This window comes from Oncorhynchus masou, chromosome 6 (assembly GCF_036934945.1).
Source record: "Oncorhynchus masou masou isolate Uvic2021 chromosome 6, UVic_Omas_1.1, whole genome shotgun sequence".
NCBI lineage: Eukaryota > Metazoa > Chordata > Actinopteri > Salmoniformes > Salmonidae > Oncorhynchus > Oncorhynchus masou.
In genome coordinates, this window is record NC_088217.1 from 10,496,788 (window position 1) to 10,511,285 (window position 14,498).

Consider the following 14,498-nt stretch of genomic DNA (forward strand, 5'->3'; position numbering starts at 1 on the left):
TATGGGGTCAACAATACAACAATCTCAGCTCTGTAGATTTTTCCTGTGAAGAGACCATTTATTCTGGTCTAGTCTCTATGTAGGTTGTTTCTGGCCACAGGTTCAAGAATGGTAAAAAAAAAATCCTAACATGCACTTAAAATGAACTTTGGAAAGCGGATTTGGAAAGCCATTGTCACACCCTGACCATAGTTTGCTTTGTATGTTTCTATGTTTTGTTTGGTCAGGGTGTGATCTGATTGGGCATTCTATGTTGTGTGTCTAGTTTGTCTGTTTCTGTGTTTGGCCTGATATGGTTCTCAATCAGAGGCAGGTGTTAGTCGTTGTCTCTGATTGGGAACCATATTTAGGTATCCTGTTTGGTGTTGGGTTTTGTGGGTGATTGTTCCTGTCCCTGTGTTTGCACCAGATAGGGCTGTTTAAGTTTTCTCACGTTTATTGTTTTTGTTAGTCTATTCATGTATAGTTCTCTTTATTAAAGAACCATGAATAGAAACCACGCTGCATTTTGGTCCGCCTCTCCTTCGACTCAAGAAAACCGTTACAGCCATAGTCAGTCAATAAATAATATAATAATACTGGTAGGAAAGGTTTTCATCTTTCGCTCACAATCTATGGATAATATACGATTAGAAAGGTTCAACATGTATGTAAAACATCACAGCACAATTGAAAAATGTTTGGCACATTGAAACCAAACAAGGTGGTCTATGGTGATAGGTGGGATGGGCTGAGAGAGGCTGAGGGGCGGGATTAAAGAGCTGAGGTCTATGGTGATAGGTGGGATGGGCTGAGAGAGGCTGAGGGTGGGATTAAAGAGCTGAGGTCTATGGTGATAGGTGGGATGGGCTGAGAGAGGCTGAGAGGCGGGATTAAAGAGCTGAGGTCTATGGTGATAGGTGGGATGGGCTGAGAGAGGCTGAGAGGCGGGATTAAAGAGCTGAGGTCTATGGTGATAGGTGGGATGAGCTGAGAAAGGCTGAGAGGCGGGATTAAAGAGCTGAGGTCTATGGTGATAGGTGGGATGAGCTGAGAAAGGCTGAGAGGCGGGATTAAAGAGTTTATGTTCAGTCATGTATTATTGTTATGTGATTGATGTATGTAAAAGGACCATGTACAGTGCCTTGCAAAAGTATTCGGCCCCCTTGAACTTTGTGACCTTTTGCCACATTTCAGGCTTCAAACATAAAGATATAAAACTGTATTTTTTTGTGAAGAATCAACAACAAGTGGGTCACAATCATGAAGTGGAACGACATTTATTGGATATTTCAAACTTTTTTAACAAATCAAAAACTGAAAAATTGGGCGTGCAAAATTATTCAGCCCCCTTAAGTTAAAACTTTGTAGCGCCACCTTTTGCTGCGATTACAGCTGTAAGTCGCTTGGGGTATGTCTCTATCAGTTTTGCACATCGAGAGACTGAAATTTTTCCCCATTCTTCCTTGCAAAACTGCTCGAGCTCAGTGAGGTTGGGTGGAGAGCATTTGTTAACAGCAGTTTTCAGTTCTTTCCACAGATTCTCGATTGGATTCAGGTCTGGACTTTGACTTGGCCATTCTAACACCTGGATATGTTTATTTTTGAACCATTCCATTGTAGATTTTGCTTTATGTTTTGGATCATTGTCTTGTTGGAAGACAAATCTCCGTCCCAGTCTCAGGTCTTTTGCAGACTCCATCAGGTTTTCTTCCAGAATGGTCCTGTATTTGGCTCCATCCATCTTCCCATCAATTTTAACCATCTTCCCTGTCCCTGCTGAAGAAAAGCAGGCCCAAACCATGATGCTGCCACCACCATGTTTTACAGTGGGGATGGTGTGTTCAGTGTGATGAGCTGTGTTGCTTTTACGCCAAACATAACGTTTTGCATTGTTGCCAAAAAGTTCAATTTTGGTTTCATCTGACCAGAGCACCTTCTTCCACATGTTTGTGTGTCTCCCAGGTGGCTTGTGGCAAACTTTAAACAACACTTTTTATGGATATCTTTAAGAAATGGCTTTCTTCTTGCCACTCTTCCATAAAGGCCAGATTTGTGCAATATACGACTGATTGTTGTCCTATGGACAGAGTCTCCCACCTCAGCTGTAGATCTCTGCAGTTCATCCAGAGTGATCATGGGCCTCTTGGCTGCATCTCTGATCAGTCTTCTCCTTGTATGAGCTGAAGGTTTAGAGGGACGGCCAGGTCTTGGTAGATTTGCAGTGGTCTGATACTCCTTCCATTTCAATATTATCGCTTGCACAGTGCTCCTTGGGATGTTTAAAACTTGGGAAATCTTTTTGTATCCAAATCCGGCTTTAAACTTCTTCACAACAGTATCTCGGACCTGCCTGGTGTGTTCCTTGTTCTTCATGATGCTCTCTGCGCTTTTAACGGACCTCTGAGATGGACCTCACAGTGCAGGTGCATTTATACGGAGACTTGATTACACACAGGTGGATTGTATTTATCATCATTAGTCATTTAGGTCAACATTGGATCATTCAGAGATCCTCAATGAACTTCTGGAGAGAGTTTGCTGCACTGAAAGTAAAGGGGCTGAATAATTTTTCAGTTTTTGATTTGTTAAAAAAGTTTGAAATATCCAATAAATGTCGTTCCACTTCATGATTGTGTCCCACTTGTTGTTAATTCTTCACAAAAAAATACAGTTTTATATCTCTATGTTTGAAGCCTGAAATGTGGCAAAAGGTCGCAAAGTTCAAGGGGGCCGAATACTTTCACAAGGCACTGTATATATGTAAAGTGTATATATATGGAACAAAAAAGCTGTAAAAAAAGGTAGATATTTGTCCTCCGACGAGGGGGGGTGGTAGAGGGGTTAATCATTTAAAAAATATATCCTACACTTTTAGAAAACATTGTGCTATCTAGAACCTTTCAGGTGTTCTGCTATGGGGACTGCCGAAGAACCCTTTTGGAACCCTTTATTCTAAGCGTGGACATATGTAGGACATATTCGCTAAACAGCCTGTTGGGCCAGAGAAGAGAAGGTGGCTGTTGATTCCTACATCCAAACAAGAGGCTGGTGATTAGTACTGGGTGAGATCATGTGGGTGATCTCAGTGGGTGGTTAATGGAGCATGGCCTCAGACCTCACAGCAGCATCACACTGTAAACTACTGAGACATCATCAACATCACGACTCTCTCTCTCTGTGTGTGTGTGTGTGTGTGTGTGTGTGTGTGTGTGTGTGTGTGTGTGTGTGTGTGTGTGTGTGTGTGTGTGTGTGTGTGTGTGTGTGTGTGTGTGTGTGTGTGTGTGTGTGTGTGTGTGTGTGTGCAAAAATAATCAGAACACCTCTTAACTTGTAATGGAGTCCGTTTGTTTCCAACTCTGCTTTAATATATTCTTCTATTCTTATCTCTCTCTCTGTCTCTCTCTCTCCCTCTGTCTCGCTCTCTCTCTCTCTCTCCCTCTGTCTCTCTCTGTCTCTCTCTCTCTCCCTCAGTCTCTCTCTCTCTCTCTCCCTCTGTCTCTCTCTCTCCCTCTGTCTCTCTCTCTCTCCCTCTGTCTCTGTCTCTCCCTCTGTCTCTCTCTCTCTCTCCCTCTCCCTCTGTCTCTCTGTCTCTCTCTCTCTCTCTCTCTCTCTCTCTCTCTCTCTCTCTCTCTCTCTCTCTCTCTCTCTCTCTCTCTCTCTCTCTCTCTCTCTCTCTCAATTCAATTCAAGGGACTTCATTGACATGGGAAACATATATTTACATTGCCAAAGCAAGTGAAATGGATAAACAAAAATGAAATAAACAATTGAAAGTGAACAGTAAATATTACACTCACACAAGTTCCAAAAGAATAAAGACCTTTCAAATGTCATATTATGTCTATATACAGTGTTGTTACGATGTGAAAACAGTTAACGTACAAAATGGAAAATAAATAAATATGGGTTGTATTTACAATGGTGTTTGTTCTTCACTGGTTGCCCTTTTCTTGTGGCAACAGGATACAAATCTTGTTGCTGTGATTGCACAATGTGGCATTTCACCCAATAGATATGCTAGTCTCTCTCCCTCCCTCTCCCTCTCTTTCTTTCTCTCTGTCTCTTTCATTCTCTCTCTCTCTCTTACCCTCTCGCTCTCTCTCTCTTTCTTTCTCCCTCTCGTTTCTACTCTCTCTCTCTCATTTCTACTCTCTCTCTCTCTCATTCCTACTCTCTCTCTCTCTCATCTCTCTCTCTCTCTCTCTCTCTCTCTCTCTCTCTCTCTCTCTCTCTCTCTCTCTCTCTCTCTCTCTCTCTCCAGTGCCTTTTCAATCAGCTATAGTCCAGATGATTGGTAATAAGATTCATATGCTCTCCTTCCCTGGAGGTTACTGTATTCATTATTAATCAATGTCTTAACTCTGCTACTCTATACTTTTCCATCTCTCGGTTTTTCGTAATCATTTCTCTGATTGTTACAACTGAAATTACAAATCCAATTAAATGTATTTGATCCGATTTATATTGTAAAATTATGTAAAAATGTGACTGCCTTTTTTCCTAACTTCTCTTTTGCATCCAGGCCGGATTACAGTAAAGACATTTTGTGTCAACAAGGCTTTATAATTGCATTTGATTGATTGAATGATTGATCACTTCATTTATTGATCGATTGTCCCGACAGGTGCGGCCTGCTGCAGGTTGGAGACAGACTCCTGTCCATCAACGGAATCCCCACGGAGGATGGAACACTGGAAGAGGCCAATCAGCTTCTCCGAGATGCCGCTCTGGCCAATAAGGTCTCTCTTGAAATAGAGTTTGACGTCGCAGGTTGGTCTTTTGGGCTTAGGCCTCCCAGTCGGCTATATGTACAATATGTGAAACTAATGAATTTATAAAATGGTTGAAAAGCTAAAGACCAGGGGTGTCAAACATACGGGCCATGGGCCAGAACCGGCACGTGAGGGGGTGGTTTGAGATTTCAAACTCAATATACTTTAAATGTATACTTCCAGTTTACTGTGTTCAGCTCACTGTGTCCAGCTCAAAGTGTCCAGCTCACTGTGTCCAGCTCACTGTGTCCAGCTCACTGTGTCCAGCTCAATATGTCCAGCTCAATATGTCCAGCTCACTGTGTCCAGCTCACTGTGTCCAGCTCACTGTGTCCAGCTCAATGTGTCCAGCTCACTGTGTCCAGCTCAATATGTCCAGCTCACTGTGTCCAGCTCAATGTGTCCAGCTCAATGTGTCCAGCTCACTGTGTCCAGCTCACTGTGTCCAGCTCAATATGTCCAGCTCACTGTGTCCATCTCACTGTGTCCAGCTCAATATGTCCAGCTCACTGTATCCAGCTCAATATGTCCAGCTCACTGTGTCCAGCTCAATATGTCCAGCTCACTGTGTCCAGCTCAATATACCAGCTCACTGTGTCCAGCTCAATGTGTCCAGCTCACTGTGTCCATCTCACTGTGTCCAGCTCAATATGTCCAGCTCAATATGTCCAGCTCAATATACCAGCTCACTGTGTCCAGCTCACTGTGTCCAGCTCAATGTGTCCAGCTCAATGTGTCCAGCTCAATGTGTCCAGCTCAATGTGTCCAGCTCAATGTGTCCAGCTCACTGTGTCCAGCTCAATATGTCCAGCTCACTGTGTCCAGCTCAATATGTCCAGCTCACTGTGTCCAGCTCACTGTGTCCAGCTCACTGTGTCCAGCTCAATATGTCCAGCTCACTAATAATCACCCAAATGAAAGCCTAGACATCAAAAATGGCAAGACAAGGATGAATAGAGGACTATTTCTTGCAAATTTTGATGGTGAGGAAATATAACCAATTTTCAGTGCGGCTCTCCGGACGTTGTTGGAGACTGAATGTGGCTCTAGGGGCAAAATTAGTTGGACACCCCTGCCTTAGACTAATGGTCTAGTAATCATTGTAATGAACAGTTTATCATCAGGGTTTAGAGTGGTTACCCTAAGGGCCAAAGTAACTTTTACAATTCTCATTTAAAATATCCAGTGTATAAATCTAATTAGTTGATAAAATGGTGGGTCTGATGGTCTAATGGTAATCGTTATAATGAGCAGGCCTAATGATAGCTAGTCATTATAATAAATATTCTGCATTTTCAATGTATGTGTGTCTGCACACAACTAATTAGAGTAGGTGCTGCCTTTTTGATAACAATTTCCAACCTGATTAAACAGCTTTTAATTGGGATGGACAGTAGGATAGTATGATATTAGGATAATAGGATATTATGAAAGTATTATAGTAGGATACTAGGATAATAGGATAGTAGGATAGTAGGATACTAGGATAGTAGGATAGCAGGATAGTATGATAGTAGGATACTAGGATAGTAGGATAGCAGGATAGTAGGATAGTAGGATAGAATGATAGTAGGATACTAGGATAGAATGATAGTAGGATAGCAGGATAGAATGATAGTATGATAGTAGGATACTAGGATAGAATGATAGTAGGATAGTAGGATAGTAGGATACTAGGATAGTAGGATAGCATGATAGTATGATAGTAGGATAGTAGGATAGAATGATAGTAGGATAGCAGGATAGAATGATAGTAGGATAGTAGGATAGCATGATAGTAGGATAATAGGATATTATGAAAGTATTATAGTAGGATACTAGGATAATAGGATAGTAGGATAGTAGGATACTAGGATAGTAGGATAGCAGGATAGTATGATAGTAGGATACTAGGATAGTAGGATAGCAGGATAGTAGGATAGTAGGATAGAATGATAGTAGGATACTAGGATAGAATGATAGTAGGATAGCAGGATAGAATGATAGTATGATAGTAGGATACTAGGATAGAATGATAGTAGGATAGTAGGATAGCATGATAGTAGGATAGTAGGATAGAATTATAGTAGGATAGCAGGATAGAATGATAGTATGATAGTAGGATACTAGGATAGAATGATAGTAGGATAGTAGGATAGTAGGATAGAATGATAGTATGATAGTAGGATAGTAGGATAGCATGATAGTAGGATAGTAGGATAGAATGATAGTAGGATAGCAGGATAGAATGATAGTATGATAGTAGGATAGTAGGATACTAGGATAGAATGATAGTAGGATAGCATGATAGTAGGATAGCAGGATAGAATGATAGTATGATAGTAGGATAGTAGGATAGCATGATAGTATGATAGTAGGATAGTAGGATACTAGGATAGTAGGATAGCAGGATAGTAGGATAGCAGGATAGAATGATAGTATGATAGTAGGATACTAGGATAGAATGATAGTAGGATACTAGGATAGTAGGATAGCATGATAGTATGATAGTAGGATACTAGGATAGTAGGATAGTATGATAGTAGGATACTAGAATAGCATGATAGTATGATAGTAGGATAGTAGGATACTAGGATAGCATGATAGTATGATAGTATGATAGTAGAATACTAGGATTGTATGATAGTAGGATAGTAGGCTACTAGGATAGTAGGATAGCATGATAGTAGGATACTAGGATAGCATGATAGTAGGATAGTAGGATACTAGGATAGTAGGATAGTAGGATAGTAGGATAGCAGGATAGTAGGATAGCAGGATAGAATGATAGTATGATAGTAGGATAGTAGGATAGCATGATAGTATGATAGTAGGATAGTAGGATACTAGGATAGTAGGATAGCAGGATAGTAGGATAGCAGGATAGAATGATAGTATGATAGTAGGATACTAGGATAGAATGATAGTATGATAGTAGGATACTAGGATAGTAGGATAGCATGATAGTATGATAGTAGGATACTAGGATAGTAGGATAGTATGATAGTAGGATACTAGAATAGCATGATAGTATGATAGTAGGATAGTAGGATACTAGGATAGCATGATAGTATGATAGTATGATAGTAGAATACTAGGATTGTATGATAGTAGGATAGTAGGCTACTAGGATAGTAGGATAGCATGATAGTAGGATACTAGGATAGCATGATAGTAGGATAGTAGGATACTAGGATAGTAGGATAGTAGGATAGCCTGATATTAGGATAGTAGGATACTACAGTATGACAGTATGTTAATATGTTAATATGATAGTATAATAATTTGTTAATATGATAGTATGATAGTATGTTAATATGTTAATATGATAGTATGATAGTATGTTAATATGATAGTATGATAGTATGTTAATATGATAGTATGATAGTATGTGAATATGATCTTATGTTAATATGATAGTATGTTAATATGATAGTATGTTAATATGATAGTATGATAGTATGTTAATATTATAGTATGATAGTATGTGAATATGTTAATATGATAGTATGATTGTATGATAGTATGTTAATATGTTAATATGATAGTATGATAGTATGTTAATATGATAGTATGTTTATATGATAGTATGATAGTATGATAGTATGTTAATATAATAGTATGATGTTATGTTAATATGATAGTATGTGAATATGATAGCATGTTAATATGATAGTATGATAGTATGTTAATATGATAGTATGTGAATATGATAGTATGTTAATATGATAGTATGTTAATATGATAGTATGATAATATGATAGTATGTTAATATGATAGTATGATAGTATGATAGTATGGTAATATGATAGTATGATAGTATGTTACAGTTTTTTTCGATTGCTAAACGACAGTGGACACAACTGGAGTCACATGTGCAAAACTCTAACTACAGCCTGCACAGCAGCAGTTCATGTGGACCAAACTCCAGTTCGTCTTTCATTGCTTGAACACAGTTTTCAAAACTCTACACACTTATCCCATGACTTTAACCACAACCTGCACAACACTGTGGATTTACAGCACTTTGTTAAAATGCTAACACACTGCTGTCAAAACTGTGAACCACACATTCAAAACGGAATAGATTTCAGCCTTGTGCCTTTCAAACACGGCTGATTGCAATTTCAGCTGAAAGGCTAAGCAGGTGTCTTGTTTTAGACTTGTTAGTGAACACACACACATATTACAGTATATATAGGTAGAGCTCAGAAAGACTCATTTTGGAAATGGAACAAGGAAGATGGGTTCGTGGAGGGAGAAGGGTGGCAGGGAGAGGGTGGATGCGTGGAGGAAGACAAAGAAGACAAAGAGCTGTTATTTCAGATGAAATAAGGGCTACACTTATAGACCATGTCGTGAACCATGGTCTCTCATTGAGAGAGGCAGGGTTGAGGGTGCAACCCAATCTGCAAAGATCCACAGTGGCATCTGTAATGCGAATTTTCCATCATACAAACAGGTGAGAGTTACATCCTTACAGTAAATGAAAACATTACAGGAATCTATTTTGTATTGCAATTATAGAAAATTTACACAGATATATATTACAGTAAGTTTGACTGTAAAATATATTTTTACAACAGGACCCAAAGGCTGCCCCCAACAGGGGGAAGAGGAAAAATATTTTCAGATGCTCAGGAAAATGCTATTGTTGACATGGTTGTTGTCAACAATGCAATAAAACTGCGGGAGATTCAAGATAGAGTGCTGGCTGATAATGATATATTTGAAAATGTTAATTCTGTCAGCACAACAACTATTGCTCGAGTCCTAAAGAAACACCAAGTTACAATGAAACAGTTATACACTGTACCGTTCGAGAGAAACAGTGAACGGGTAAAAGAGCAAAGATACCAATATGTCCAGGTAAGACGTCTGAGGTTACGTACACAGCTATACAAAATATTTACAGTAAAAAAAACACTAGCATTTCTACAGTAAAACTGTGCACTTACTGTTTTTCATAGAGTAATGGAGGTGGAAGCACTGGAAAGACCACATTCATTTGTATTTATCGATGAAGCTGGATTAAACCTTGCCAAAACACGGCGCAGAGGAAGGAATGTTATCGGTCAAAGGGCCACTGTGGAGGTTCCAGGCCAAAGGGGGGGAATATCACCATGTGTGCTGCAATGGCCATGAAGGTTTGCTTCTCAACACACCACTCATTGGCCCATACAACACAAAAATGCTTATAGCTTTCCTAGAACAGCTCTATGCTCAGCTAGTGCCAGCAGAACAGGGGGAGCCAGTAAGAAACCCCCAAGTTTTTGTCATAGTTTGCGATAACGTTGCTTCTCACCACTCTGCAGCTGTCACAGATTGGTTTGCAGCACATCACAGATTTATAGTTTTGTACCTGCCTGCATATTCACCCTTCCTCAACCCAATAGAGGAGTTTTTATCTGCCTGGAGGTGGAAAGTGTTTGGTCACCACCCACATGACCAAATGTCTCTTTTGGAAGCCATGCGTGCCGGATGTGAGGACACGAGTCCAGAGGACTGCCAGGGATGGATAAGGCACTCCAGAAGGTTCTTCCCCAGGTGCATGGCAAGAGAAAACATTAGATGTGATGTTGAAGAAAACCTGTGGCCTGATGCTAGAGAGAGGCAGGATTAGCCCCTCAATTATTTGTTCGAATTACAGTATGTCCTTTTAGTTTCTACCTTTTTTTTCTCATTACTGTAATTCCGTAAATTACTACAGACTATTGAAGCAAACTGCTAATTTTCATTTACCTTAAAGAATTGTTATGTTCTAAAAATTGTAATAAATCATTTGAAAGAATGTCACTCTTTTCTTTGAAGAAAATATTACTTTGTATGAAGTCTGAAATTGTTCAAACTGTAAAGATGAAAAGTTTGTATTTTCTGTATTGGTGTTTGATGCTAGTGTTTTTACTCTCATGTGTTCTGAGTGACAGTGTGTGTTATCTCAGTGAGGGTTGTACATAGTGTTTGGCTGCACTGAGCGTGTTTTGAGCCATGTGTTAAGAGTTGTGTTGCTTGGAATGAGTTTTGCAGGTGATGTGAACTGTTTAGCTCAGGTGACTGTTGGTAGTGCAGACTGTAGTTAGAGTTTTGCACGTGACTCCAGTTGTGCCCACTGTCGTTTAGCAATCGAAAAAAACTGTAATATGTTAATATGATAGTATGTTAATATGTTAATATGATAGTATGTTAATATGTTAATATGCTAGTATGTTAATATGTTAATATGATAGTATGTTAATATGATAGTATGATAGTATGTTAATATGTTAATATGATAGTATGATAGTATGTTAATATGATAGTATGATAGTATGTTAATATGATAGTATGTTAATATGATAGTATGATCGTATGATAGTATGCTAATATGTTAATATGATAGTATGATAGTGTGTTAATATGATAGTATGATCGTATGATAGTATGCTAATATGTTAATATGATAGTATGATAGTATGTTAATATGATAGTATGTTAATATGTTAATATGATAGTATGATAGTGTGTTAATATGATAGTATGATAGTATGTTAATATGATAGTATGATAGTATGTTAATATGTTAATATTATAGTATGATTGTATGATAGTATGTTAATATGATAGTATGATAGCATGATAGTATGATAGTATGTTAATATGATAGTATGATAGTATGTGAATATGATAGTATGTGAATATGATAGTATGTTAACATGATAGTATGTTAATATTATAGTATGATAGTATGTGAATATGATAGTATGTTAACATGATAGTATGATAGTATGTTAATATTATAGTATGATAGTATGTTAATATGATAGTATGTTAATATGATAGTATGTTAATATGATAGTATGATATTATGTTAATATTATAGTATGATAGTATGTGAATATGATAGTATGATAGTATGATAGTATGCAATAAAGATGATGATGATGATGATGGACCTTATGCCTGCATGCCAAATGGCACCCTATTCCCAACATACGACACTACTTTAGACCAGTTCTATGGACTCTACATAGGGGACTACTTTAGACCACTTCTATGGACTCTACATAGGACACTGTGTGTGTGTGTGTGTGTGTGTGTGTGTGTGTGTGTGTGTGTGTGTGTGTGTGTGTGTGTGTGTGTGTGTGTGTGTGTGTGTGTGTGTGTGTGTGTGTGTGTGTGTGTGTGTGTGTGTGTGTGTGTGTGTGTGTATAGATCATTCTTTGTGTCGTTGTTTGTTTAGTATTTTCCAATTTTCTATGGATTCTTCAATTACATTGAGCTGATTTCTGACGTGCTGTTCCTTCTTTTTCCGTAGTGTGTTTCTGCATTGTTTCAGTGATTCACCATAGTGAAGGAGTAGGCTCAGGTTTTCTGGGTCTCTATGTTTGTGGTTGGACAGGTTTCTCAATTTCTTTCTTAGGTTTTTTGCATTCTTCATCAAACCATTTATCATTGTTGTTAATTTTCTTAGGTTTTCTGATGGATTTGACTTTTGATGTGTCAACTAATAGGTAACTATACTGTTCAGGCTTCCTACTGCTACGTGTACACCTTCACTATTGCAGGAAAACATTTTGTTGTCTAATAAAGTTGTCTAATTTTTTGTTGGCCAATAGTTTTCTGGTAGGTGTCTACACCACCTTCCTTCCATTTATAGCATTTGTTAATAGTATGCAGTTTGTTGGGCTTCGATGCCTCGTGGTTGAATATTGCTCTGTTCAAGTAGAGTGTGATTTTGCTGTGGTCTGATAGGGGTGTCAGTGGGCTGACTGTGAACGCTCTCTGAGAGACTCTGGGTTGAAGTCGGTGATAAAGTAGTCTACAGTACTACTGGCTAGAGATGAGCTATTGGTGTACCTACTGTAGGAGTCCCCTCAAAGCCTACCATTATATACACTAAACAAAAATATAAACGGGTTGGTCACATATTTCATGAGCTGAAATAAAAGATCCTAAATATTTTCCACACCCACAAAATCGTATTTCTCTCAAATTGTGTGCACATATGTGTTTACATCCCTGTTAATTTGTGTGTGTGTGTGTGTGTGTGTGTGTGTGTGTGTGTGTGTGTGTGTGTGTGTGTGTGTGTGTGTGTGTGTGTGTGTGTGTGTGTGTGTGTGTGTGTGTGTGTGTGTGTGTGTGTGTGTGTGTGTGTGTGTGTGTGTGTGTGTGTGTGTGTGTGTGTTTTCTCCTCTCTGTGTGTTTAGAGTCTGTTGTACCCAGTAGTGGAACATTCCATGTGAAGCTGCCTAAGAAGAGAGGGGTGGAGCTGGGCATCACTATCAGTGGTAAGACTTAGTATACACGTACACACACACACACACACACACACACACACACACACACACACGCGCACACACACACACACTTCCTCTACCATCATGTCTAAATGATCTATCCTCCTCATGGACAGTCCGTCTAAAATATTTATCTTGTTTCTCATGGCATTCTCCTGCTTCTCATGGTTGTGAGTTTATTTTAAAGCTCTCTAGAACACCCACCACTACTCAAAGGCTGTGTCCCAAATGAATGGCACCCTATTGCCTATATAGTGCATTATTTTTGACCAGGGCTTATCTCTTAATGTGGTGTCATTTGGGACGTAACCCTACTCCTCTTCATTCTCCCTCTGCCTACCGAAAACTGCCTGTGGAATCTCATTAAATGACCTTGGGAAAATACCCAGCTCCTATACAACTCTGTTTATGCATAGAGTTTTCTCCCAAGCAGCGAGCTGAAGGGTTGTTGACTTTAGAGAGCTGACGTATCACTCCATTACTCTATTCTCTGGGTAGTCTCCTTCTGCTGCCCCTTAAAAAAGCCAGCCATGCACCCTACATAACCCTAAATAAAGCCAGCCATGCACCCTACATAACCCTTAATATAGATGGCCATGCACCCTACATAACCCTTAATAAAGATGACCATGCACCCTACATAACCCTTAATAAAGATGACCATGCACCCTACATAACCCTTAATAAAGACGGCCATGCACCCTACATAACCCTTAATAAAGATGTCCATGCACCCTACATAACCCTTAATAAAGATGTCCATGCACCCTACATAACCCTTAATAAAGATGGCCATGCACCCTACATAACCCTTAATAAAGATGTCCATGCACCCTACATAACCCTTAATAAAGATGGCCATGCACCCTACATAACCCTTAATAAAGCCAGCCATGCACCCTACATAACCCTTAATAAAGATGGCCATGCACCCTACATAACCCTTAATAAAGATGACCATGCACCCTACATAACCCTTAATAAAGATGGCCATGCACCCTACATAACCCTTAATAAAGACGGCCATGCTCCCTACATAACCCTTAATAAAGCCAGCCATGCACCCTACATAACCCTTAATAAAGATGGCCATGCACCCTACATAACCCTTAATAAAGACGGCCATGCACCCTACATAACCCTTAATAAAGACGGCCATGCACCCTACATAACCCTTAATAAAGACATCCATGCACCCTACATAACCCTTAATAAAGATGGCCATGCACCCTACATAACCCTTATAAACCCAGCCATGTAGAGTACATAACCCTTGTAAACCAGTACATAACCCGTATAAACCCAGTACATAACCCTTGTAAACCCAGTACATAACCCTTGTAAACCCAGTACATAGCCCTTGTAAACCCATAACATAACCCTTATAAACCCAGCCATGTACAGTACATAACCCTTGTAAACCAAGTACATAACCCTTGTAAACTAAGTACATAACACTTGTAAAACCAGTACATAACGCCTATAATGC

The 14,498-nt window shown here is 39.2% G+C and overlaps 1 protein-coding gene across 1 annotated transcript in view; it reads left to right on the forward strand.

Moving 5' to 3' along the window:
• Positions 1 to 14,498, forward strand: part of grip2b (glutamate receptor interacting protein 2b) — a 217,007-nt gene that overhangs the window by 133,282 nt on the left and 69,227 nt on the right. Inside the window, exons 13-14 of the mRNA XM_064967506.1 lie at positions 4,607 to 4,752; positions 12,920 to 13,000. Of these exons, the coding sequence (XP_064823578.1) occupies positions 4,607 to 4,752; positions 12,920 to 13,000 (227 nt within the window). The remainder of the gene's footprint in view (positions 1 to 4,606; positions 4,753 to 12,919; positions 13,001 to 14,498) is intronic.